General features: G+C 41.3%; 1 protein-coding gene across 4 annotated transcripts in view; it reads left to right on the top strand.

Moving 5' to 3' along the window:
* Positions 1-8,549: 8,549 nt before the first annotated feature.
* Positions 8,550-23,907, top strand: part of HP1BP3 (heterochromatin protein 1 binding protein 3) — a 39,372-nt gene continuing 24,014 nt past the window's right edge. The window contains exons 1-6 of one of the 4 annotated variants that reach the window (XM_032594210.1): positions 8,550-8,668; positions 14,285-14,480; positions 14,931-15,030; positions 17,996-18,149; positions 19,463-19,622; positions 22,860-23,003. In XM_032594210.1, the coding sequence (XP_032450101.1) occupies positions 14,385-14,480; positions 14,931-15,030; positions 17,996-18,149; positions 19,463-19,622; positions 22,860-23,003 (654 nt within the window). In that variant the 5' untranslated portion in view covers positions 8,550-8,668; positions 14,285-14,384. Of the gene's footprint in view, positions 8,669-14,284; positions 14,481-14,930; positions 15,031-17,995; positions 18,150-19,462; positions 19,623-22,859; positions 23,004-23,907 lie in introns of those variants that run through there. The other 3 variants (XM_030324069.1, XM_032594209.1, XM_030324070.1) reach the window with 3 other exon arrangements.

Below are 23,907 nucleotides of genomic sequence, written 5' to 3'. Positions count from 1 at the left end.
TCCAGAATCACTTACACTGTTTACCAAGTTTAACAAAGAAGTTAGTCTTGATAATAGGATATTAGTCTTTTAAATGAAATTAAGAATATCAATATTTTCTAAACAAATCATCATCCCGCAGTTGAACTTGTGCTACCAGTAATTTCCTTTCTGATTCTTCTGACTTATTTACCTCTTGATAAATCTAGGTCTCTGGCCTGAAGTCCTAGGAAACTGCCTTTGCCAAAGCTCAAATAGCTGTCCTGCCTTAACTGCTTCCTAGAACATAAAAGAATGGTGCTCAGCATTGCTGCAGGTTGAATTCACCTGAAGAGTTTTTAAAAATACAAATCCTGAGACCTCACCCCACACCAGTTATTTCAGAATCTCCAAGGATAAGACGGCATCTTTTTTTTTTTTTTTTTTTTTTTTTTTTTTTTTTTATCTTTCCCTCAGTTTTCCTAGTATGAGGCAGGATTGAGACCACTGTGGAAAGATTTACCCGGTTTACCTAGCAGCATAGAGACCAATATATATTTTTAGATACTTAAAAATTATTTTTAACTGCAGGTGTTGGGCACACAAATATAAATGGCACATGTTCTGAGAACATAGTTTTATGAGAGCATATAATGAGGACTCTGTAAACAGAGATTTGAGAATGCTTCCCACAGGAAGAGAATTTTAAACAAATCTAAAGAAGTAAGAGGTGGTCAAGTAGGGATCGTGAGTGCAAAGACGGGCAGGGGGGTGCATGGTATATTTGATGAACAAAGAGCGGCAGAATATAGGGACAGTTCATTTGCACGTGCAAACATGGAATTTAAACATGCCCTATCACAAATTAATCCAGACAAATCCCTTTTAGACAAACGGGTGAAAAGAACTTTTTGAAACTTGTGGTCTACTCTCAATTTAGTAGAATTCACTAGAGACCAACTTTAGTTGGTACTTGTTAAAAAAAAAAGTTCTCAACAAAAGGAATCCTTTCCAACCCCCAGATTGAGCCACACCATGGACGTGAGTAACTCCAGGGTCTTTGCAGTGAACAGTTACATTTCCCAGATGAGAGTCCTGCAAAGTAGGGGCCACAGAATAACAGCATTCAGGAGCCCTTATGAGCTCATTAGAAAGGCAGATTCAGGGGCATCTGGGTGGCTCAGTTGATTAAGCATCCGACCTCAGCTTGTGGGTTCAAGCCCCACGTTGGGCTCTGTGCTGCCAGCTCAGACCCTGGAGCCTGCTTTGGATTCTGTGTCTCCTTCTCTCTCTGCCCCTCCTCTGCTCATGCTCTGTCAAAAAAAAAGTAAACTTTTTTTTTTTTTTTTTTTTTTTTAATGAATATTCAGAGGTGCCTGGTTGGTTCAGAGGCTTATGGGACTCTTGATCTCCGGGTTGTGAGTTGGAGCCCCATGCTGGGTGTTGAGATTGCTTAAATAAATAAGCTTAAAAAAACAACTGCAGATTCATGGACTCCACCCTACTAAATCAGAACTGATTAAGTGGAAAGAGCCCAAGAAACTAACTCTTCAGCTGATTCTTAGGCACACTGAAGTTTGAGAACCACTGCCTAGGGGTACTTCACATCCCTGTCAGTTTAGAAAGCTCTTCACCAAAAGCTAACTAAAAACAAGCACTGTTCTTAAAACATTTAGACTTTTATTTGTTCATTTGAAATACAAAAACAATTAGCCCTTCTTACACCACAGTATCAATGAGCTAATACATGCTACAACACTTGGAAAGCTGTAATTCGTTACACGTTACAGAGTATCCTCTAATTCAATCCCTTCACCAGCCTTATGGCATATATGAGGCGGTACAGCTTCCTTTCAACAGGTAGGGAACTAAGTGTCGCAGAAGTCAGGTACCTAGCAAGTCAGGACTGAGGTTTTGCACTTGGTTTTCTGGGAGGCAGTTAACTTCCAAAAAATATGCTTGCTCTTCACCAGAAGGCTTTACTCCACACTGGGGAAAGATGGTATAGTGGATGTGCTCTGGAGCATTGGAATTGAAAGAATAGGGGTTTTAATACAACTCTGCCTGAGTTGTTTAAACTTTATTCATTTGTAAAATAAGGATCACACCAGCCACCTCATAGCGTTGTTGAGAGGATTAACAAGATAAATCAGAATTCCAGCATTCTGCATGGAATACCTATGGCATGTCCTGCCTGTTTTCTACCACATTCTATGACTTTAGTGGTATTCACCCTCATATAATTAAACTGTACTATCTTCAGAACCATAGGAGATTGTGGTCCATCTATCCACGTTTCTTTAATACTCTGTACAGTTCAGGTTTTTTTCATTGTTTTGTTTTCCTTAGCGTACACTATGAAGTCTCATAAGAGGATAAGCAGAGGCTTATCCATCCTCTGCTAACAAACCTGAGGAGTAAAAGCTTCCTCTTTTCCTGGGATTTTATAAGGCATTGTAACAAGGACTAATGGTTAGTGTCCTTTGCAAGTTATACATTGCCCTACCTAGAATGAAAGGAAAACTTGACTAGTTTCTGCTACCCAACCACAATAAACTCCTAAAAATACCGGGTACTTAAAAGTGCATACCCTGGGGCGCCTGGGTGGCTCAGTCGGTTAAGCGGCCGCGGCTCAGGTCTTGATCTCACGGTCTGTGAGTTTGAGCCCCGCATCGGGCTCTGTGCTGACAGCTCAGAGCCTGGAGCCTGTTTCAGATTCTGTGTCTCCCTCTCTCTGACCCTCCCCTGTTCATGTTCTGTCTCTCCCCGTCTCAAAAATAAATAAAACGTTAAAAAATTTAAAAAAAAAAGTGCATACCCTGCCACATCCAATTCTGGCCATGTTCCTAATGGAGATGCTACCTACTTTGGATACAGACACAACTATACCAAACAGGCTTGCCCATTGATTAGATATGTATTCAGTTTTTTCTTAAGTATCATAGACTCAACTAAGTAGAATGTAAGCAGAAACGCAAAGTTATGTTAAGTTTGAATATCATCATGTAGGGCCCTTTGGGTCAAAATGTTTTATCTGTTGGAAAGAGCAGGGGCATCACTGATAAATCAGAATAGGAGTCTTAAAAGTTGAACTTACAACCTTGAGTCTTGATACGTATGGTTCTCAAGAACTATGGTACTCTTTCCAAACTTTGGGTTGAAACTTTTACAGACTTGCTGCAAGTACTTTAAGAATACTTGGGGCGCCCGGGTGGCTCAGTCGGTTGAGCGTCCGACTTCAGCTCAGGTCATGATCTCATGGTTTGTGGGTTCGAGCCCCACGTTGGGCTGTGTGCTGACAGCTCAGAGCCTGGAGCCTGTTTTGGATTCTGTGTCTCCCTCTCTCTCTGACCCTCCCCCGTTCATGCTCTGTTTCTCTCGGTCTCAAAAATAAATAAATAAATAAAAAGTTAAAAAAAAAAAAAGAATACTCAAAGCTAATATTTTTTGTTTTCCCGCTTTTTTAAGAAGATCCCATTCCCTTATTGCCATTCAGTTGCACTGTGTTTTTTTTTTTTTTTAAATTTTTTTTTTCAACGTTTATTTATTTTTGCGACAGAGAGAGACAGAGCATGAACGGGGGAGGGGCAGAGAGAGAGGGAGACACACAGAATCGGAAACAGGCTCCAGGCTCTGAGCCATCAGCCCAGAGCCTGACGCGGGGCTCGAACTCCCGGACCGCGAGATCGTGACCTGGCTGAAGTCGGACGCCCAACCGACTGCGCCACCCAGGCGCCCCTGCACTGTGTTTTATAAAAGGGAAGGATCCTTTCTATTGCCATCTTTTTGGAACTTCATTTTTTTTTTTAAACAAATGGATCCAACTTAATTCTGAAATTTAAAAAATTCTGTTTTTGATTCATGTTTTCCTTTCAATTACTGGGTTTTACTGGGGGGGAAAAATCTTCCCACTTAAAGAAACGTTCTCAGGGTCACCTGGCTGGCTCAGTTGGTAGAGAATGTGACTCTTGAGTTCGATCAAGCCCCATGTTGGGCATAGAGCTTATTAAAAAACAACAAAAAAAGAAACTTTCTCAAACTACCCCATAATCACAAAGAAAAGATGTCTTATGGTAACAAAGTTTCGCTGGAACTTTCCTGGTTTAAAAAGTGAAAATTCTGGGGCGCCTGGATGGCTCAGTCGATTGAGCATCCGACTCTTGATTTTGGCTCAGGTCATGGTCCCAGGGTCATGGGGTCGAGCCCCACACTGGGCTCCCCACTGAGCGTGGAGCCTGCAAAAATAAATGAATAAATAAAAGAACCTGAAAATCCTGCCTTCCACTAACCCTCAACCACCCCCTATTATTAGGTGAACCAGTACAGTTGGTCACCACTGGTGTCACTGATCTGACCCTTAGCTATCTCTGGCTACCATCACAGGCCTGGTTGCCTTGCAGGCACCTTAACTCCAAGTAAGTTAAAGCCACAAAGGAGTGGAGGGAGAAGCATAGTACTCTTGACTTCAGATTATACAGTCAAAACAAAACTGGATATGTTTTGTTTTGTAGTAAATCTGGCAAATGGAGTGTCTTTAGTCTGTCTTAAATGCAGTTGTATTGCCTCTGGTTTTTAAAAGATGAGAAGACAGTTCAACACATAACAATTTCCAGAACCTGACATGAAAACAAGCATGAAAGTAAATCTTGTTTTCCTTAGAGATGGTAGGACTAAGTACCTTCCTTACCCTGGTTCTAGATTCTATTCCCCACTGAAGGGTTCCTGTAAAAACATACCCATATGTCTTTGTTGCTTTAAGGACAGAATTGTAACTCCATCCAATATGTCAGATACTTCAAACTAAAGGATAGCTTGTTTAAAAGCCTTATCCTCAAAATAGTAAACTCAACACAGTTTTCAGACCCCCTCAAGTAGCTAGAAATGTTGACTCCAGTTGAACAAAGGGCAAATGACATCTAGCATTTCTCAAACTTAATGATGAAATTAATGGTTGGCGACCAGCATTTAAAATAATAACTAGAACATGTGAGGGTAAATGTTATTTTCTAAACCTATTTGGTTTATTTATAACTGGTTCATGATCTTTTATCCAAAACCATCGGCACCAGACATGTTTTAAATTCAGAATCTCTGAGTTTAGAAAAAAGCTTTACAGTTCAATGACTACTGGGCTGAATAAAATTACTGCCACCAGTGAGTAGAGGAAAGTGCAACATTCGCAGAGGAGGATCCAGGGTGATTGTTTATCTCTAAACCAGGGTCATGGCCTCAGGTAACCACAAACAATAAGAAAACCATGGTGAGGGAGTTGGAAGAATTATAGGAAATCTTTTCATCAGCCTCCATTTTTTGCCTAATAGTGCAAATTGTTAATTCTCTTGCCATCTCTTTCCAAGCTGCAACTAAATTGAGAGCCATTTCCAGAAAGTCTTTCTGGCTGGAAACCAGAAAAGTCAAGTGACTCCCAAACCTGCCTGGACCATACATTGTTAAGGGATCCAAGCACTAGCCTAGCTTTTGGTTACTTTTGCAAGAAATTGTAGTTCCTCAGCCTTGATTTGTGGGAAGAACAAAGATCAGCCTTGCTGGGAACAGAAACCTCTCCCCACCAGGCAATAAAGAATTATTCCTTATTAACACAAGTTGGAATATGAGTAAAATAGGTAGATGGAACTTTCAATGTTCACTCCCATGACTGTAATATCCTAGCTCTGTCCTGGGCCACTCCTGACATCTGCAATTGCTTCAACTTCCTCTACCCTTATGCCCAAATCTCCAGAGCCGCACATTTTGCTTTTTTATATAAAACAAGACATTTTAGCCTAACAGACTGAAGTATCACTTAGCTTAAAATTTGAGGGACAGCAAAAAAACTATCTATTGCACTCACAACAGACTGTCTTCAAATCTTGTTGTATGCTAAAGTTTCAAAGGGAATTGGCTTCTGAAAAAGTGGATGTTTTGTTGGAAACTAGAGATGATACAGTTGCATTGTGGGGATGTAGCACTTGCTTTTCTAGTTCACAAAACCCTATGTTTCTGAGATTCTCAAGTCATTCCTGTAAGTTAGGTGTCCCTGGGCATAATTGTTAAGTCATCACAGACTGCAGCACATTTATTACTTCTCTCTGCTAGAAATTCCTCTTCTAATCAAGCTCTCCTTACTCTTCTGATCCCTGACTGTGGAAGGGAAAGCTTTAGATTTTCAAGTTTAGAGATGAAAAACAGTGAGTTCTCTATCAGTTTGAGGCTTGTATGTTAGCTCTCCTTGGTATTAGCACTTTACAAGTGCTATAGAAGAGAGTGAAGCTTTAGCCAAAGGAATGAATCTCTGAATGGTGGAACTTCAGTGCAAGAGATGACTGTGAGTCCGGCGGGGGGGGGGGGGGCGGGGGGGGGCCGGGGGGGGGAGGGTTCCAATGTTCTGACAGTAACCTCCATACACCCTGTAGGAGCTGACCTGCCCCTAAACTCCCTAAGGTGTGTGTTTCTTCCAGTGCAAGCCAAACAGCCTTAACAGCTTAAGTAAATAGTAAAAAATTCATCACATAACTCTGCTTAACAAACACAACTGAGGGGCACTTGGGTGGCTCAGTTGGTTGAGCTTCTGACTTAGGTTCAGGTCATGAGCTCATGGTTCATGAGTTTAAGCCCCATATCAGGCTCGCTGCTGTCAGTGTGGGGCCAGGTTCAGATCCTCCGTCTCCCTCTCTCTCTGCCCCTCCCCTGCTCACGCTTGCTCATGCTCTCTCAAAAATAAATCTTAAAAAAAAAAAACCCTGAATATTGTTTTTACTAGTATAGCTCAAAGAAAGCCAAGTGAGATAAGCTATAAAACCATACCCCCATCGAGTCTTTTTTTTTTTTTTTTAATTTTTTTTTTCAACGTTTATTTATTTTTGGGACAGAGAGAGGCAGAGCATGAATGGGGGAGGGGCAGAGAGAGAGGGAGACACAGAATCGGAAACAGGCTCCAGGCTCTGAGCCATCAGCCCAGAGCCCGACGCGGGGCTCGAACTCACGGACCGCGAGATCGTGACCTGGCTGAAGTCGGACGCTTAACCGGCTGCGCCACCCAGGCGCCCCCCATCGAGTCTTAACTCAGATGCAGCTAAGTATAAAAACCAAAACTAGCCAGATGCTACATTTAGCAGATGTAAAATGCCTAAACTGATATACATGTACAGTAAACAATTTAAAGTCCCTTTGTAAGTCGAAAACTTAAAACTTCAGACTTCAGCAAGAGGTAGCCCTAGTGCATGGTTTGTGTGTCACCCTTGAGGAAGACTTTTGAGGTTTTCCCTCCTTGGATATACATGTTGTAAACAACAGAATAAGGAGTGTTTTGGGGGGTGGGGGGTGTTTTAAGCAAAAATCTGTGGAGGAGGAGAAACCTAGTACCTAGTTTGCTCTTAATTGGGTCAGCTTCTCGTATGAGATAGGGCTAAAGACAGTTTAAGGGAAAAGAACAAAGGTAAGATGTTTTATGAACACATAGAAATAGAATAGCGTCTTTAAAGGGGGAGACAAAGGATAGGAATGTTGATAAGAACAGAGGAATTGAGCAGGACACAGGGATGGCACAAAATAACTGACACCCCTTGTGAACAGGTTGAATGCAACAACAGAGCACTGGTAATACCATTAGTAAGGAGTCTGATGGTGGCTGTTCAATTTGATACAGCTCATTTTGCAACGGATGGAGTGAGTGGATGGCTACCACTGGGAAAGCTGGTAGATAGTTAAAATGCTGATTACACGGCCTGAGGACTGGGCTAGCGTACTTAAATGGTTTCATAATAAATTTTTAGAATGATTAGCATTTGAATATTGGCCACATTGCTGTGAGCCTCGGGGTAATTTTAGTGTTTATTATTTCCCTATATTCGTTACCCGCCCCACCTCTACCCCACCACAAAACACCGACTTTGAAAAGTTACATTTTTCAACAGTATGTACATTGCCTAAGTACGCTGATACCCAAGCAATATGACAATTCAAGGGAATTCCCTCTTTTCTGATCCCAGGGTTTACTTTTTGAGAACTCTTCTTTCCTATGTAGAGGCCAAGGAAGACCGATTCGCAGACGAGAAAAGCAACTTTTCCAGTTCTTTTCCTGAGTCACTACTCAGCCCTGTAATGTCTGCATACTTAATAGGAACGAATGTGAGGTACCGGATTTTCCGCTATCCGGTTGTCCAGTTCTGTCCACAGTCTTCAGAGAAGGGTAGTTCTCGCGCTGTGGCTAAAGTGACAGCGGGAGATGCCAAACCGACTAAAGGTAGACGGATCTCCAAGGAGGAGACCCGCTAAGGACCAGGGACCGAACCAGAGAGTAGCGAAAGGGCAGGCAGTGAAAAGAGTGCTCTTCCGAGGAAAACGAAAGCGAACCCAAGCTAACGGGAACCACCAGGCAGTGCCCGGCGGAAGCGTGGGCGGACACACAGCACCCTCCCCGGCGTCCTCCCGTCCCGGAGCGCCCTCTCGCGTTCTCGCGCGCCCGGCCAGGGAGGCACGCCGCGCGCACTCCCTCAGCTCCCGTGGGCTGGGGGCGCGGGCGCGCGCGGGGGCGGGGCCGGCGCGGGAGTGCGCGTGCGCGTGCGCGCGCGGGGCCGCGGGCAGGGGGGCGGGGCGGCAGAGCTCGGCGGCTGGGCCTGGAGGACAGCGGCGGCGGAGACGAGGAGCGGCAGCGGGAGCGGCGCCGAGAGGCCGTGCTGAACGCAGGCGCCAGGAAGGGGGGAGCGCAGAGGTAATGCAGGTCGGAACAGGCGGGCGGGGAGTGGACGCGGGCTCGATGGACCCCGAAGGCGAGTGGTCGAGGCCGCTCGCCCGGGGCGCCGACGCCGCTCCCAGAGTGGAGGGGGCGGGGCGCTCGGGTCCCCGGAGGTGGCGCTTTTTGTCTGCCTCTCCCGGCCGCTCCGCCCTCCCTGCCCTCTCCCCTCTCTCCTGCGACCTAGCCCCCTGCCCCTCTCGTTGACGCCTCCTCCGGGGCCCACTGGCGCGCGCGCTCCCGCCCTTGTTTTGTTTGGACTAGGGGGGAGGAGGGGTAGCTCTTCCCAGGTCCAGGGCCCTGCGTCCCAGCGCGCCTGCGCCAGCGTCCTCCCGCTGCGCTCCGATTGGCTGAGGCCTTGCGCATGCTCCCGAGGCCCGTCGCGGACCTCGCCGTCGTCCCCGCCTTCCCGTCTCCCCCTCCCCCCCCATTCCATCAGCGGTTTTCGGAGCGGGTTCGAAAGATGCCGGCGGCGGTGACTGGCTGCGGCGGGCCCGCCCCCCGGCTTCTCCGCCCCCGCCGCCGCCATTACGGAGCTCCCAGTGGTGAGTGCGCGGAGCGCTGTTGCTCGCGGTCCGCCGATTCTAGCGTCGCGGGGGTGGCCCCTGCCCCTGGCGTGGCGTTGGCCTCGGCCGCGTGCATTTTCGAGCGCGAGCCCCGCGTCTCGAGCCGCCGGCCGCGCGTAGCCCGCGCCGCAGCTCCTCGGTGTCCGCCGCCGCTGAGCCCTTCCGTCCTCTGCCGCGCTGCCTTCATCTTGGTCCCTCGCCCCCCCCCGCCTCTGCTCGGGCCCCGCACCGGCCGCTCCCTGCCTCTTTGTCTCGGCTGCGCTGTTCTCCGTGTTCCTCTCGGCGGTCTGGGCGGGCGTTTCCGTGCTGTTGCTGCTGCTGCTGCTGCTGCTGCTGCTGCTGCTGCTGCTGCTGCGACGCGGGCCTGAGCTTTCGTTTTCCCGTCTGGCATTCCCAGAGCTTGTTACTCGCCGCACCTTAGACGGTGTGGTTTTCGTTAATAAAGTCAAACTCGTGAATATGAGCGTTTGTCCAGAGGTGGAGGCAGGAGTGCTGAAGTGAGAGCCTCAGATCTGAATTTTGATACCGACTTGCCACTGTCTGTGACCGAGGACGAGTCACTTAACCCTTTGGGGGGAGTATTCTCTCCTGCACAGAGGACTGGACAAGGTGAACTTAACTGCCCCTTCAGCATAGAAATTACGTTGTTTATTATTGTTCCTGACTTTACATTACATCGAAAAGTGAGAATACAATTAGAAATATCTCTAGGAATTCGCTTGGGACTTGATGGACAAGCTGTCGTGTCTTAAGAGTGAAATTAGACGTGGCTGGTTTTACTTTGGAAGATGCTTTTAATTTTGTCTAATTTGGCATGGGCATAAAGCCACTGTGAGCTCTTTTAAGTTTTTATTGCTCCTCTAAAAAGTTTAACGTGTTTCAAAGTAGGAGTAACATTTTAAAGGTTTTTTATTATTTTTGATTTGGCTTCGTTTTTAAGCTTACTTGGACGATTGAGGGCAGAAAGTTGGAGGAAGTATCCTAAACTGTTCATAGATGAAAATCTTAAGTGTTAAGCCGTTTAGGTTGTGATTATCTATCTTTCAAGGTGGGTCCTGTAGTGGCCATAGCTTCTGTGCCCAAGACAGATTTGTTAGGTACATAACAGATTTATTGAAATGTGAAAGTGGGAAAAAAAAAAAAGTTGTCAGTTAATTACCAGCATGCTTCTTGTGACATTACTGTAGTCTGAGGACAGTTAAAGACTTTAGACTGGGAACAGTTTAATATAGTCTGTGCAAAGCTAGTGATTTTATAACATATTGCACACGTTTTTTGGTAAAACATGAAATAATACTACTTTCCCTAAAATGCATATTTTCATTTTAAGATTATTATTTTGAGAGAGCGCGCACACAATCTTCAGCGGAGGGCTGGGGGCGGATAGAGGCAGAGAGAGAAAATTCCCAAGCAGCTGAAATCCAGAGTAGGACGCATAACTAACTGAACCACCCAGGTACTCTCCAAAAAGCATATTTTCAAGGATATCGATAAACTGAGATATAATAAGTTCCTACTTATTTTTCTATTGCTTTCTCTTTTTTTTCAATTTTTTTTTTGAGAGAGAGGCAATGTGCTTACACAAGTGGGGGAGGGGCACAGAAGACCCAAAGCTACCCTGATAGCTGGGAGCCCCATGCAGGATTCCAACCCATGAATAAACCCTGAGGTCTTGACCTGAGCTCAACCGACTGAACCACCCAGGCACCCCTTGCCTTGTCTTAATGTAAAGAAAATAAATAAAAACTCTGAAATTCTGATTTCATCACCTTTATTGCTTGCGTTAAATTAAAAAGTTTAGAATTTCCTTTTACAAAAGTAGTTCTTTTTATAGTCAATCCAACATTTAAAAAAATAAAACCTAAATTGAAGACCACAGACGGACCACATAAATCACAAGTAAAATCAGATTATTTGTTTTTGGCACACATAACCTAGGTGGGAAACTTTTTCGTCTGTTCATCCTTTGATTTAACAGATATTTATCGAGCACCTATTCTATGCCTGGTGTGTTCTTAGGCACCAAGTATCCAGCGGTGAACCACCTAGCTAATATCTCTGTTGGAGAATAAGCATGGTAGCCTAAAAGTCTGATTCAGAAAGTTATTAGGTACATGGTGATGGTGAGGTAGTGTGAATGAACCATCCATATAGTTTTGTTAGCTGTGTAATGAGCATTGAACATATTAAATAATTCATTAGCCAACCTATTAAAGTATTAGAGGCTGCAGCTTTAAGTTCCATGACCTTTTACCAAGGAAATTCAGAGCTAAGGCAGACTTTTTTTTTTTTTTTTTAAGTAAACTACACCCAACGTGGAGCTCGAACTGAGGACCCCAAGATCAAGATTTGCATGTTCTACAGACTGAGCCGATCAGGTGCCCCTCAGACAGACTTGTTTGTTTGTTTAATGTTTGTTTATTTTTGAGAGAGAGACACACACACAATCTGAAGCAGGTTCTAGGCTCTGAGCTGTCAGCGCAGAGCCTGATGCAGGGCTCGAACCCACGAATTGTGAGATCATGACTTGAGCCAAAAGCGGATGCCTAACCAACTGAACCACCCAGGTGCCCCAAGACAGACTTCTTAATATGTATCCCAAGTAACTGGGTTTATTTTTGAAGTGTTCTTCACATGCACTGAATATAGTAATAGGTCCTTAATCACACAGTATTGTTCATTTAACTTTTTCCCCAATACTTATCCAACACTCATTATGTTTTGGACACTGTTCTGGGTGCTGGGACTACATTGGTGAATTCAAGTCCTAGCCCTTATAGTGCTTACATTGCATTTGGAAGAGATACATGATAAACAAGTAAATACGTATTTTGAATTTCAGTTGGTGTTAAGTGCTGAAGAAACCTGAAGCATGAGAAGGTTGGGAGGGAGGTCTTTCTGAAGGGGTGACAGTGAGCAGTAAGGTGATTGAGGTGTCTAGGAAAAAAGTGTTCTAGTTTAAGAGAACAGCACGTGCAAACACTGAGGCAGGGAGGGGTGAGCAGAGCACAGTGCCAGGGCCAAAAGAAGTTTTGTGTTTGGAGTCAAGAGAGTAGAGTGATAGAGTGGGAGGTGGGACTAGTAAAATAATGGGGGTGGTGATAGGGAGTTTTTAAGCAGGAGGGTGTCAGGATTTATATTTTTGGTGGATGCAGCCAGGAACATTGGCAAACCAACTTACTTATTTATTCTTTTAAATTCCAACCTGGGCATACGTCTTATCTGGCCTAATTTAAACTCATTTTGTCCTTAGGTTAGTGGTGTCCAGTGTCTTTATGGACCATGCGCTTGTTGCCCCAATTTTAGTTTCATCACCTTGGCATTAGTGATAGCTTCCTCTGTGCGCCTCCTCCCCTTTTCACCGTTTGTTTTAATTTTGAGTAATTAGTGAATATAGTTGACTGGAAAGGCTTTGACACTTTTTTCAGTAATTGTGTTTACAGGGAAAAAATTGTTTTCAAGATACTCTATGAGCAGAGATTCCTGAAGGTTTTATTGACTTAACAGTAGCATTTTCTCACCCTACCTAGTATTATCGTGGGTTAGGAAAGATGAATTCATTAGCAATATCACTTTACCAAGGATAACTTGATCATGATAGTTTCCTTCTGTGTAGGGTTCACATGTAAAGACAGCAGCAGATTTGCTTAGGTTTTTTTATTGTCAAGGAAAATGTATTACCATGTAAGTGCTAGTTGCATGAATGAGCAGGTGTATGTATTCAGATTATTCCAAGATAGACATTTAGGTTTCACAAGACTTTGGGGTTTCTTATGAGTGTCCTGAAGGCCAGTGTGGCCCTCTTTTCACAGATGAGAAAACAGTTTTTTGTTTCTGTATTTTATAGTTCTTCAAAGTGAATTGCCATATGAGCATTTTAAGCAGTTTTTATAACAGTTGATAATTTTAAAAATATTCATGGATATTGCTAATTGACTCTTGATAGTAAGTTTCAGTGTATCTTGAATTCTTTCAACTGCATTTGTTTGCAGCTGATTGACCATTCACAAGTCTGGCATTGCTCTTGGTGTTCCCATAAAAAGATTTTCCCTGTAAATGTGAAAGCATTCTTTATGTTTGGGGTTTTTTGTTTGTTTGTTTTAATTTATCCCAGTTATTGTAGCTTGGGACTATTACCTGACAAATTGAAAACTTAAATTCCTAGACAGGGTTAGAGCTTCAAGCAGGGGTTGAATGACTGATCTACTGTTCTCTAATTCTTTGTTAATGTTCGTTAGCCCAAAGGTCTAAGCACCTAAATGATCATTTTCTTATATTTTGGAGAGATTTTTGTTATAAAATGCCACTGAGTCCCAGATGAGATTTTTTTTTTTTTTTTTTGAGGACAGAGAGTATTAATGACCAGGCAAATTTGAGTGACTACATGGGTTTTATCTTTGAATATTTAATTATGTTCTTTCTTCTGTGCTAGTTTTGCTTACTTTAAAAATAACAAATAAGGTCTTGGAAGCATACTTCTGTTCTCCTAGGTGATGGTCTGAATTTGCCTCTCTGGATCTGGAGGCTGTTAGAGTATCACGTTCTTCAGGAGTATTTTTGCCCTTGTATTACTTTTATCTAAAGGAGACGAAGTTAAAGTTACAGTTAATTTTCCTGGTCCTTTTGAGAACAATAACAACAAAACCCTTCTCTCTTTAGTCATTTATCTTTGAGGAAACATTTGACTAAACTATTCCTTAGTCTGCTTATTCTGTCCTCTCTAAGTTCCTAATGGTAGCAGGAGGGGAATGGGATTAGATTCCTTATGAGCTTTCTTGTCCTTGTTGCCTTTGTTCATGTGGAAGGTGCAACAGCTGCTGTGGCTTGTGCGTTTGTCTTAGTGGCTGCTTTAATCTGGTGTATATTTTGATAGTGATTTTATCTTTCTTAATGATAACTGACCGAGTCATCTGTCAGTTAACTATAAGTTTTATAGTTAATTTTTCCCCTTTGGATGTGTATTAAATTTAGACATTTAGTTTAGTTTTGTTTCTGTTAATCTTCACACCAGGTCTTTTCTGTGCTTTAGGTTGACTCTTCACCACACTGAAACCATTAGGAAAAATCCTTGTGGTTAACAGCAGAGGCTTCAGAGTGTAACCTGTACTCGGGCCTAGAAATTATTTTAAATGGCGACTGATACGTCTCAAGGTGAACTCGTCCATCCTAAGGCACTCCCACTTATAGTAGGAGCTCAGCTGATCCACGCGGACAAGTTAGGTGAGGTAGGGGCTGACACATTCTTGAAGCTCACTCTTGGATCGGTCCCTGACTTCAGACCCTGCTGGGTCTTTCTTGGTACATGTTCCTTTCCTTTCCTTTCCTTTGGGGAGTCTGGGTTGTGAATCTGAAAAAATCGAAGAGATAAAAAATTCTTTTCATCTTCCCTTTCCCCTCAAATTCCTCAGAAAACCTCCAACCTTTTAAATTTATTCCAAATCAAGTATATTACCAGTTTCCATTTGAAATTCTAGCTAAAATAAAATACTTTGAAAAGTACTTCTTAAACACCATGGTTCACTTCAAAAAAACTTGTTAAAAATAATTTGCATCAGATCCTGGAGTCGACTTGAAGAATTCTCCTACATCTTCTGACACCCAGTTAGGTTCTTGAGAAAAAGAGAAAAAGAAAATTTTTCTCATGCATGTGTGATTATGGCTGTCTCTTTTCTCAGAAGGTGGAAGATAGCACCATGCCGATTCGTCGAACTGTGAATTCTACACGAGAAACTCCTCCCAAAAGCAAGCTTGCTGAAGGGGAGGAAGAAAAGCCAGGTAAAGTAAAGCAGGAGACAATTTGAAATGGCAGAAGTTTCTACTCCAATTCAGAGTATCCTGTGAATTCCTTTGAACTTAATTGTTTTTTCATGGCTGTTTTGGGGAAACACTGAAAGAGAGAAGTTGTACCTATTGATACATCATTTCCAGACCAAAGTGAGCAAAGGAAGAATTTCATCTTGTCTCTAAAGATTTTTAGAAGGTGTAAACTTCATGTTCTTGGAATGAAAAACAGAAAATGGTTGGCGAGAACAGGAACAGTTGAAGAGTAGCTTCTGGGCATACGGTGTCTTGGGGATGAAGGCTGTGGACGAACGGGGGACTTGGGACTTCTAGACGGACAGTTCAAGATCCCTCAGAAATTATCACAAGGCCTTAAGGGAGCAAAGGGGCAATCAGAGCATTGGTTTATATATGGTATTGGTGGAGAGAAGATTGGCTGGACATAGGTAGAAACATAATGAGTCAAGAGAAATGTAAAACCATCAACCTGGGTAATCGTGCTCCTTTATGGCATCTTTAATCACCTCTTTCCTTTTCCTTGTTTTTCATTTTCTTCTTGTGACTTTTTTCTTTCTTTTCCTTTTCTCTTTTTCTCCCTCGCTTTTTATCTCAGGCTTGCCAGGGATGAGCACCATCCTGTCGTGGCTATTAGAACTAAATATCTGTTTACCAGCACCGGTTAGGAATAAGGCACTCTTGTTGCCTTTATTCCTTGGTGCGGCAGGAATATACTTTTTTCCAGTGGAACCTGGATTTTGTCTCAAAATACTCAGATGAATACTGTAAGCAATTTGGGTATAATTGCTTATTTAGGAGACATGGGAATCAGCATATTAAAAAAAATGAGAGGGAGGCGCCCGGGTGGTTCACTTGGTTGCGCTCCAACTCTTGTTTTAGGCCCAGGTCATGATTCCAGGATCATGGGATCAAGCCCTGAATTGGCCTCTGTGCGGAGCATGGAGCCTGCCTTAAGATTCTCTCTCTCCCTCTGCCGCTCTTCCCCTGCTCACACATTCTCTCTCTTTTCTCCCAAATAAAATTACAAAATGAGAGGTGCTGGTGAGTTGAAGTTTGGTTATTTTGTCCGGCACTGAGTTAAGCCACTTGATGGCCTGCCTTAAACCACATTTGATTAACAGGTAAAGCCACTAAATCATTAATGACCTCAGTTTTCAGAATACAAGCCAGAGAGTTCAGGTATTGGAAAAGTCAGCCAAGAATTCAGAAGGGATCCGTAAGTTGCTTGACGAGTTCTGTGTTTTATCTTTTCCCACTAAAAGTACATACTTGCATTTTGGAGACAGACACAATAGTTTAATGAGTTGGAAGCAGTGTCTTGTACATACTACATACTCAGTGCCTGTTGAGTGACTGTACATTTATTAATCCATCAACTATTAAGCAATTATTCTTGAGAAGAGAAAATAATATGAAATTGAATTTATAGTTCTACTCTTAGAGGAAAACCCAGTAAGTGGTTCTTTTCATCCTTTTTAGAATAAGACCATGTATAAATAAACATAATGACTAATAGAAAGTCCTTACCCATGAAGCCAATTAAGTCAAATTAGTGGGCCAAGGGGCAGTAAAAGATACATATGTGATTTAAAAAATTATCTGAATTACCTGATGCCATTGTTAGAATGAAGTTCTAGCTTTAATATTTTGCAAAATAGTTCTAGAAGCAGCAGGAGAGGCTGAAGGAGGATGGGAGTCACCCACATGGTACAAGTACAGGTATTCATTCCCTAAAGCATTTTATAGAATCCCCATGATAACTCTGTGAGGTAAGATTACTAAGGCTTGGAGACGTCAAAGAACTTGCCATAAGATACGAAGCTAGAAAATTATAAGGACTGAACTTTTGAATCCAGGTATGTTTGACTCTAAAACCTCAATTTTGGCTAAACATATGGGAGGATTTTCAAATCTGTGCATGTCTCATTGAAGAGCATAATCCAGGATGAGATCAACAAATGACAGTTGACTGTCCTGAAATTCAGGGTTTAGAATTTTAATTTGTTGAAAATTAGAAATTCCTTTAGAATTGTATATATGTAGTTTGGTTATAAGAAGTAAGTGGCATGGTTTTGTTCTTTTTTAAAAAAAAAATGTTTATTTTTGAGAGAGAGAGAGATTGCTTGCACATGCTAGCAGGAAAGGGACAGAGAGGGAGACAGAGGATCCTGAGGGGGCTCTGTGCTGGCAGCACAGGGCTCAAACCCATGAACTACAAGATCATGACCTGAGCCAAAGTCAGATGCTTAACCCACTGAGCCACCCAGGCGCCCCGGCATTTTTTTGTTCTTTAGGATTTTTCATCATTATGATAATAATTCGTTCACATAATTTAAATGACCAAACTCTTCAAGCATATACTTTTATTTTTTGCCTGTGTTTTGCCATTGGAGAGTCCTTTCTTTGAAGTCCCTATTTAACCATATCTGGGGCTCTGTATTTTGTAGTACTGCTCAAAGAGGCTTGCTGAGAAAAGACACAAACAAGCCACTGCAGACCTCAGTATTCCCCCCTCACGTTTCTGCTCTTGCCCCAGTCTTTTCACTTGGAAAATAGGTGTTAACTTTCTATTACTTATTCCCTTACTAAGATTCATCTGTTAAATTATGAAATAGCTAATGTCTTAATTATGAATCTCATTAATATTGCAGAGGAGAACAGGCAAGAGGTTTGATTCAGGGTAAAATGAGTTTCTCTTTCTGTGTAATTCCCTGGTCCATCTCCTTTTTTCACATAGTGGTCTGGATAAACAACCTTTGAACAGGCAGTTAGAGCTACATAAGGAAGGAAAGAACACTGCAACTGATAGACACTTATTCATTTTAAAGTCTGTCAATTGGAACATTTGGCTTCTCTGTTTAATAATATAGCCTTTTACCCTTTTATTGACTCAGGCTCTAATCTATCTATTTGATGCCATTCTGCACACCTGATTTTTTAGAACCAGATATAAGTTCAGAGGAATCTGTCTCCACTGTAGAAGAACAAGAGAATGAAACTCCACCTGCTACATCTAGTGAGACAGAGCAGCCAAAGGGAGAACCTGAGAACGAAGAGAAGGAAGAGAACAAGTCTTCTGAGGAAACCAAAAAGGAGTAAGGAGTTATGCCTTCTTGCTATTTAAAATTGAAGACTGTGTAAAAGGACTGTAGATCAGATTGTTTTAAAGGATTGTATCACTGGTTTATGCTAGATGTTTGCTACTTACTTGGATTTACTTTTTAGAATTACTGTTTGAAATAGGTTTATTATATATAGTTCTATGGCCTATTAGAGCTTGTAGCTCTTATAACAATGGTTTGAATAACCCAAAATTCATTGCTTTTGTCTTTGAAACTTTTTTTTGTGTACTTAGGATTCATTATGGGAGTGTCTCATATTTTAATCATTGACATAATTTCAATAAGAAATGAAACATGACTCTAAAAATCTGACCTGGGAAACACTTGACCATTTTATTCCTACCTATACCTTTGCGAGTTGTTTTTATATGTTTATGTTAGAAAACATTAATCTGTATCAGCCATTGCCAGAGTCACCTAAAAATGTGTACATTTGGACGGTGACTTTAAGAATCTGAAAGCAAAATTTGCTACTGATAATCTGTACAGTGTGGTGGAAATTCTTTGTTAATTTGAAGAGGGTTCTTTTGTTTGTTTGTTTTTGCAGGATAACTGGTTGCATTCTTCTCATAATTGGTCAGAACAGTTAGGAATTACATTTAAAATAAAAGAGTAACTCAGTAATAACTATACCTTCTAGGTGTAATCCTCAAGGAATCCTTTATCCCAGCTTTATAGGTTTAAGTTCTGTGGAATTTTTAGCAGCTACCCTATATTTTAGTTGCATGGGGTACTGTTATGATTATTTAGAATACATTTGTATAATGCTTTATGGCTCACAAAATTGTTTTTATGAACATAATCTCATAATTCTTGCAACAACCTTATAAGATGTTTTATATTACTATTTTACAGCTGAGGAAGCTGAGATTCAGGTCAGTTGGCTAAAGTCTTATAGCTAGGAAATGTTAGAGCAAAAACTCAAACCCAGGTCTTCTGACTTCAGAGCTTGAGTTCTTTTCACTGTGCTAAGTTACACCTGTTGTAGTTATTAGAATACATTTTAAAATTCTCATTTCTTTCGTGTGCTGGTCCTTCATACCAGTGCTAATTTATATGACTTCTCTCCCCTGTACCTAAGAGAAAACACCTTTTTGGTTCATTTACAGTATCCAATTTTTAAAAAAGGTTTTATTTTGTCAAACTTTGCTTATTTTATATATCACTTTAGTGTGGAAGTAAATTAAAACATTAATTTTTATCCCTCTCTTGTCTATTCTTCTTTCTGACTTTATACCTCTTTCTGGAGAGTTTACCTTGCATAATAACAATTCTTTGTTTTAAAGTGAGAAAGATCAGTCTAAAGAAAAGGAGAAGAAAGTGAAAAAAACAATACCTTCCTGGGCTACCCTTTCTGCCAGCCAGCTAGCCAGGGCCCAGAAACAAACACCGATGGCTTCCTCCCCACGTCCCAAGATGGATGCAATCCTAACTGAGGCCATTAAGGCAAGTTTTTATTACAAGCAGTTCATCTTAGATTTATTCTGTTTGTCTTTTGGTTATTTGAAAATGGCATATTCCTGTCCAGACATCAGAAATCTTGCTGTTTCCTAAAAGATACTAAAGTAGAAGAAAGCCATTGTGAAGTTCATGTGTTTTTTTGTTTTTGTTTTTGTTTTTTTGTTTTTTAAGAAAATCACATTTGGTGAGCACTGTTAATTTTTTAAATTCAAATTTACTATAGCAAGTATTTTTAATTTTAGATTTTTTTTTTTTTTTACACTCATTTTATTGGTTAAGTATAGTATTTCTTTGAAGGCTGAACCTGTTAATTTATTCAACAAACATTTAAGGACTAACTAAAACTTCTCTGTGTCAGATAATCCTGCTAGGGATATAACAGAGAATAAAACAGGGTCATCTTTGCCTTTATGAAAGTCTGATTGTGACTGAGAGTAACGGAATAGCATAGAGGATTTTATCTTAAAAAGATACACTATCTTAAAAAAAATTTTTTTTTAAACGTTTATTTATTTTTGACAGAGAGAGTGCAAGCAGGGGAGGGCCAGAGAGAGAGGGAGACACCAAATCCTAAGCAAGCTCCAGGCTCCTAGCTATCAGCACAGAACCTGACATGGGGCTCAAACTCACAAACCATGAGATCATGACCTGAGCCGAAGTTGGACGTTTAACTGACTGAGCCACCCAGGCGCCCCAAAAAAGATTTACTGTCTTTAGGTTCATTTTTCAAATTTGAGTGTCTAATACTGGTAGTGGTTAGCTTTCCTACCTGAGCTATAAGAAACCTTCTTAGAAACCTTACTACTTTGTTTCATCACCAAAAATTCTCCTCCTTTATGACTTTTCTATAATTCATTGACTTCTATTAGCTTAAGGGTCTTCATGTAGGTTTCTTAATTTTAATTTTTAAGGGCATCTTTTTTTTGGGGGGGGGGGTCTGTTTATTTTAGGACACCTAGGTGGTGCAGTTAAACATCTTGACTCTTGACTTTGGCTCAAGTCATGATCTCACGGTTTATGAGTTGGAGCCCCGCATCCCTGCTTGGGATTCTGTCTTTCCTCTCTGCCCCTCCCCAACTTGTGCACGCACGCGCATACAAGTGGGGGAGGGGCAGAGAGGGTGGGAGAGGGAAAATCCCAAGCAGTGTCCATACTCTCAGCGCAGAGCCCATCGCGTGGCTTGATCCCACAAACCGTGAGACCATGACCTGAGCCAAAATCAACGCTCAACCTACTGAGCCACGCAGGCCCCTTGATTTTTCAGGTTATCTTCTAATCTGACCTTGCCTTTTTTGTGTAAGTTTTTCTGGTTACTTTTGCCATGTTAATTCACATGATGAGATAAGAGAAGCTAAGATAGCCAAAGACACCCTCGTTTTAGGGACCTTGTTGCTAGGATCTGAGTCAGAGTTGGGGAAAGGGGGATAAAAACCAATTTAATCAAGGATGGTATACATAGGAAGGGGCAGCCTAGTGGTCATTCTCAGAATTTGAGAAGACAGCACTGACATATAAACTGGAAAAGAGTTTGTCTTTAGACCTCTCCCTGCATTCTTTGTTTTTTTTTTTTTCTCCCTGTATTCTTTTAAGAGTGCTCTCAACTCCTTGAAACTTTCTTGGTCTAGATAGCTTGACTATGGTGAGATCTCATTTCTTTGTATAGCTTTTCATTAAGGTTTTCACTTCATGACCACTCAGCCTAAGTTTAGAGAAGCAGGGTCACAGTGAGGTTGGAGAAGGACTAAAATTTTAAATAGTGAAACAAAAATTAGAACAGTATAAATTAGGTCTAAAGAATAGTTTGACTCTGATTGTGCATATTTGTACAAATGAGGGGTGGGTGGGTGTGTGTTCCATGCAGTGTAACAAATCATGATTTCAGACTACCAGAACCATTTTGTGAATCAAACAGGAGTCCTGATGTCTGCTTCCATCTCATTGTCAGTTTGGTGGAGCATGGAATTGTTTTAGCATTAGAGGGTTCTTTTCCGTTTGATTTTCTTCGTATTTTAAGATCAGGAGTAAACATCAGTGGTTTTGATAGGTCAGAAACATTTACTTGAAATAGGTGAACCATATTAACCCAACTTGTTTTATGTTCTGTAGTCTTTTCTGCTCCATCTGCCTGTGAATTTTTTTCTTTATTGTCAAAGTATATAAAATAAAATTCAACCAAGTGTTTTATCCAATGAGAATGAGTAAGTTCTCCATTCAGTTTATAGAGAAAGACAACACAGAATTGGTGAACTAGCCCGTTAGGTAAATAACAGATGCTGCTTATGTATGCTTCAAAATGTAAAGCACTTGAAAAAAATTTGCCACCTTCATGACTTAATGACCTACTTGAGTCTTCCTTGGGCATTAATCAAATAGAATATAGTTAAATTGGATGGAAATGGAAGAGAGCAGTTTAAATTGCAATTGAATGTCCTCATTGTTACCCACAACTCTCCTTAAGATTTTGCCATTTATGAAACCAGTTTTATGCCATTTATTCAGATTATCTTTGTTTATCTTCTCTGCTGACATTTGCATAAAGCCTAGAGAGAAACATTGGTCCTGGTGTGCTAAAGCTCATTCCATAAAATGAGCCAGATCTGTAATCCTGCAAGTAATAGAAATGTTCTATTTTTTTTTTTCATTTTAATGCTAAAGATCTGTCTTCTAAATACAAAATAGAATTAAAATGGAAAGAGGTTCTTCCTTGACACACAGAATGTTGTTCTTCACATGTTGTGTCTTCTCTTTGCCTGGTTTGAACTAAAGTAAAATTGTTGCAAAAATATTGTAATTCTGTATTTCTCCACAGCCATGATGAACTGAAGTTACCTGAAATACTACTCATTCTTACATGCCATTTTTTTTTTTTAATTTTTTTTTAACGTTTATTTATTTTTGAGATAGAGAGAGAGACAGAGCATGAATGGGGGAGGGTCAGAGAGAGGGAGACACAGAATCCGAAACAAGCTCCAGGCTCCGAGCTGTCAGCACAGAGCCCGACGCGGGGCTCGAACTCACGGACCGCGAGATCATGACCTGAGCCGAAGTCGGCCACCCAACCGACTGAGCCACCCAGGCGCCCCATCTTACATGCCATTTTTATCATTCATTATCAAGTTCATCTCCAAAATAGTTTATTTTGAAAACATGTGTCAGATTCTCTGTCTAATGAAAACAGCTAGTGTAAAGTAATATGCGTGTTTCGGTAAATCTGTTTTCTAGGCATGCTTCCAGAAGAGTGGTGCATCAGTGGTTGCTATTCGGAAATACATTATCCATAAGTACCCTTCTCTGGAGCTGGAGAGAAGGGGCTACCTCCTTAAACAAGCACTAAAAAGAGAATTAAATAGAGGTGTCATCAAACAGGTATTAAACAATTGTTGAGGATAAGATCATTTCAACATGTAATAGCTGTAAGTCCACAATAACATTTAGGCTTTTTGTCTTTTTTTTTTTTTTTTAATATAAATTAACATGATGATGAAATGTTTAAGCATGGCCTAGTTTTATTATTTGAGACGAGGTTTCAGATCACTGGTGCCAGTTACCTTTGATAAGTTAACTGTTCTGGAGAGCAGAAGCAATATGATAGCATAATTGTTTTCTAGTGCTGCTTGTACTTCTGATTGGATTTTCTTTGGGGGCCCCTTGTGCTTGAGATCATGTACTGAAGATGAGAGGTGGGGTTAAGGAATTCTTTTATTGCAGCAGCAAAAAAGAATTGCCCTCGTCTTGCATTTGTTAGTTTTAAAGCCTACCTTATGACTAGACTTGTTACCATTATAAGTTTGTAAATAGGTTCATCTTAACAGTGTCTAAAATTATTGAAGCTTGTTAGGAGCATTAGAGAAGCCTGAGTAAATTGAGACTAGTACTAAAACCAGTATTGATTTCAGGCATAAATCTACGTTATTTTGCCTAGTACATCAAAACATTGCTTAGAAACATAGAAATTTTAAGTTGGAATGGAGTGTATCTTACCTAAATTTTCTTCAAAGGTTCAGAGGGATGAAGTAATTACCACAATGCCATGGTAGTGGCAAAAATAGTTCAAAGGACCTAGTTCACTGCATTCTGAGAGTCCCGTTGCCTTTCTTCCATACCTTTCTGCACAATCTGATGAACACAGAATTCTGTGCCATTCAGGCATTTAAATTCTGCTTAGGAACTTCCAACAAGTACTTCACTCCACAAATACAAATTGTTCCTGTGTGCCAGGTGCTTGGGGGCCCATCAGTGAGTAAAGCAGATTTCTGCCGTGGAGCTTACG

The sequence above is a fragment of the Lynx canadensis genome, chromosome C1 (genome assembly GCF_007474595.2).
Source record: "Lynx canadensis isolate LIC74 chromosome C1, mLynCan4.pri.v2, whole genome shotgun sequence".
NCBI lineage: Eukaryota > Metazoa > Chordata > Mammalia > Carnivora > Felidae > Lynx > Lynx canadensis.
The sequence above is the reverse complement of the archived record's forward strand: the minus strand, read 5'-3'. Positions and strand labels throughout refer to the sequence as shown.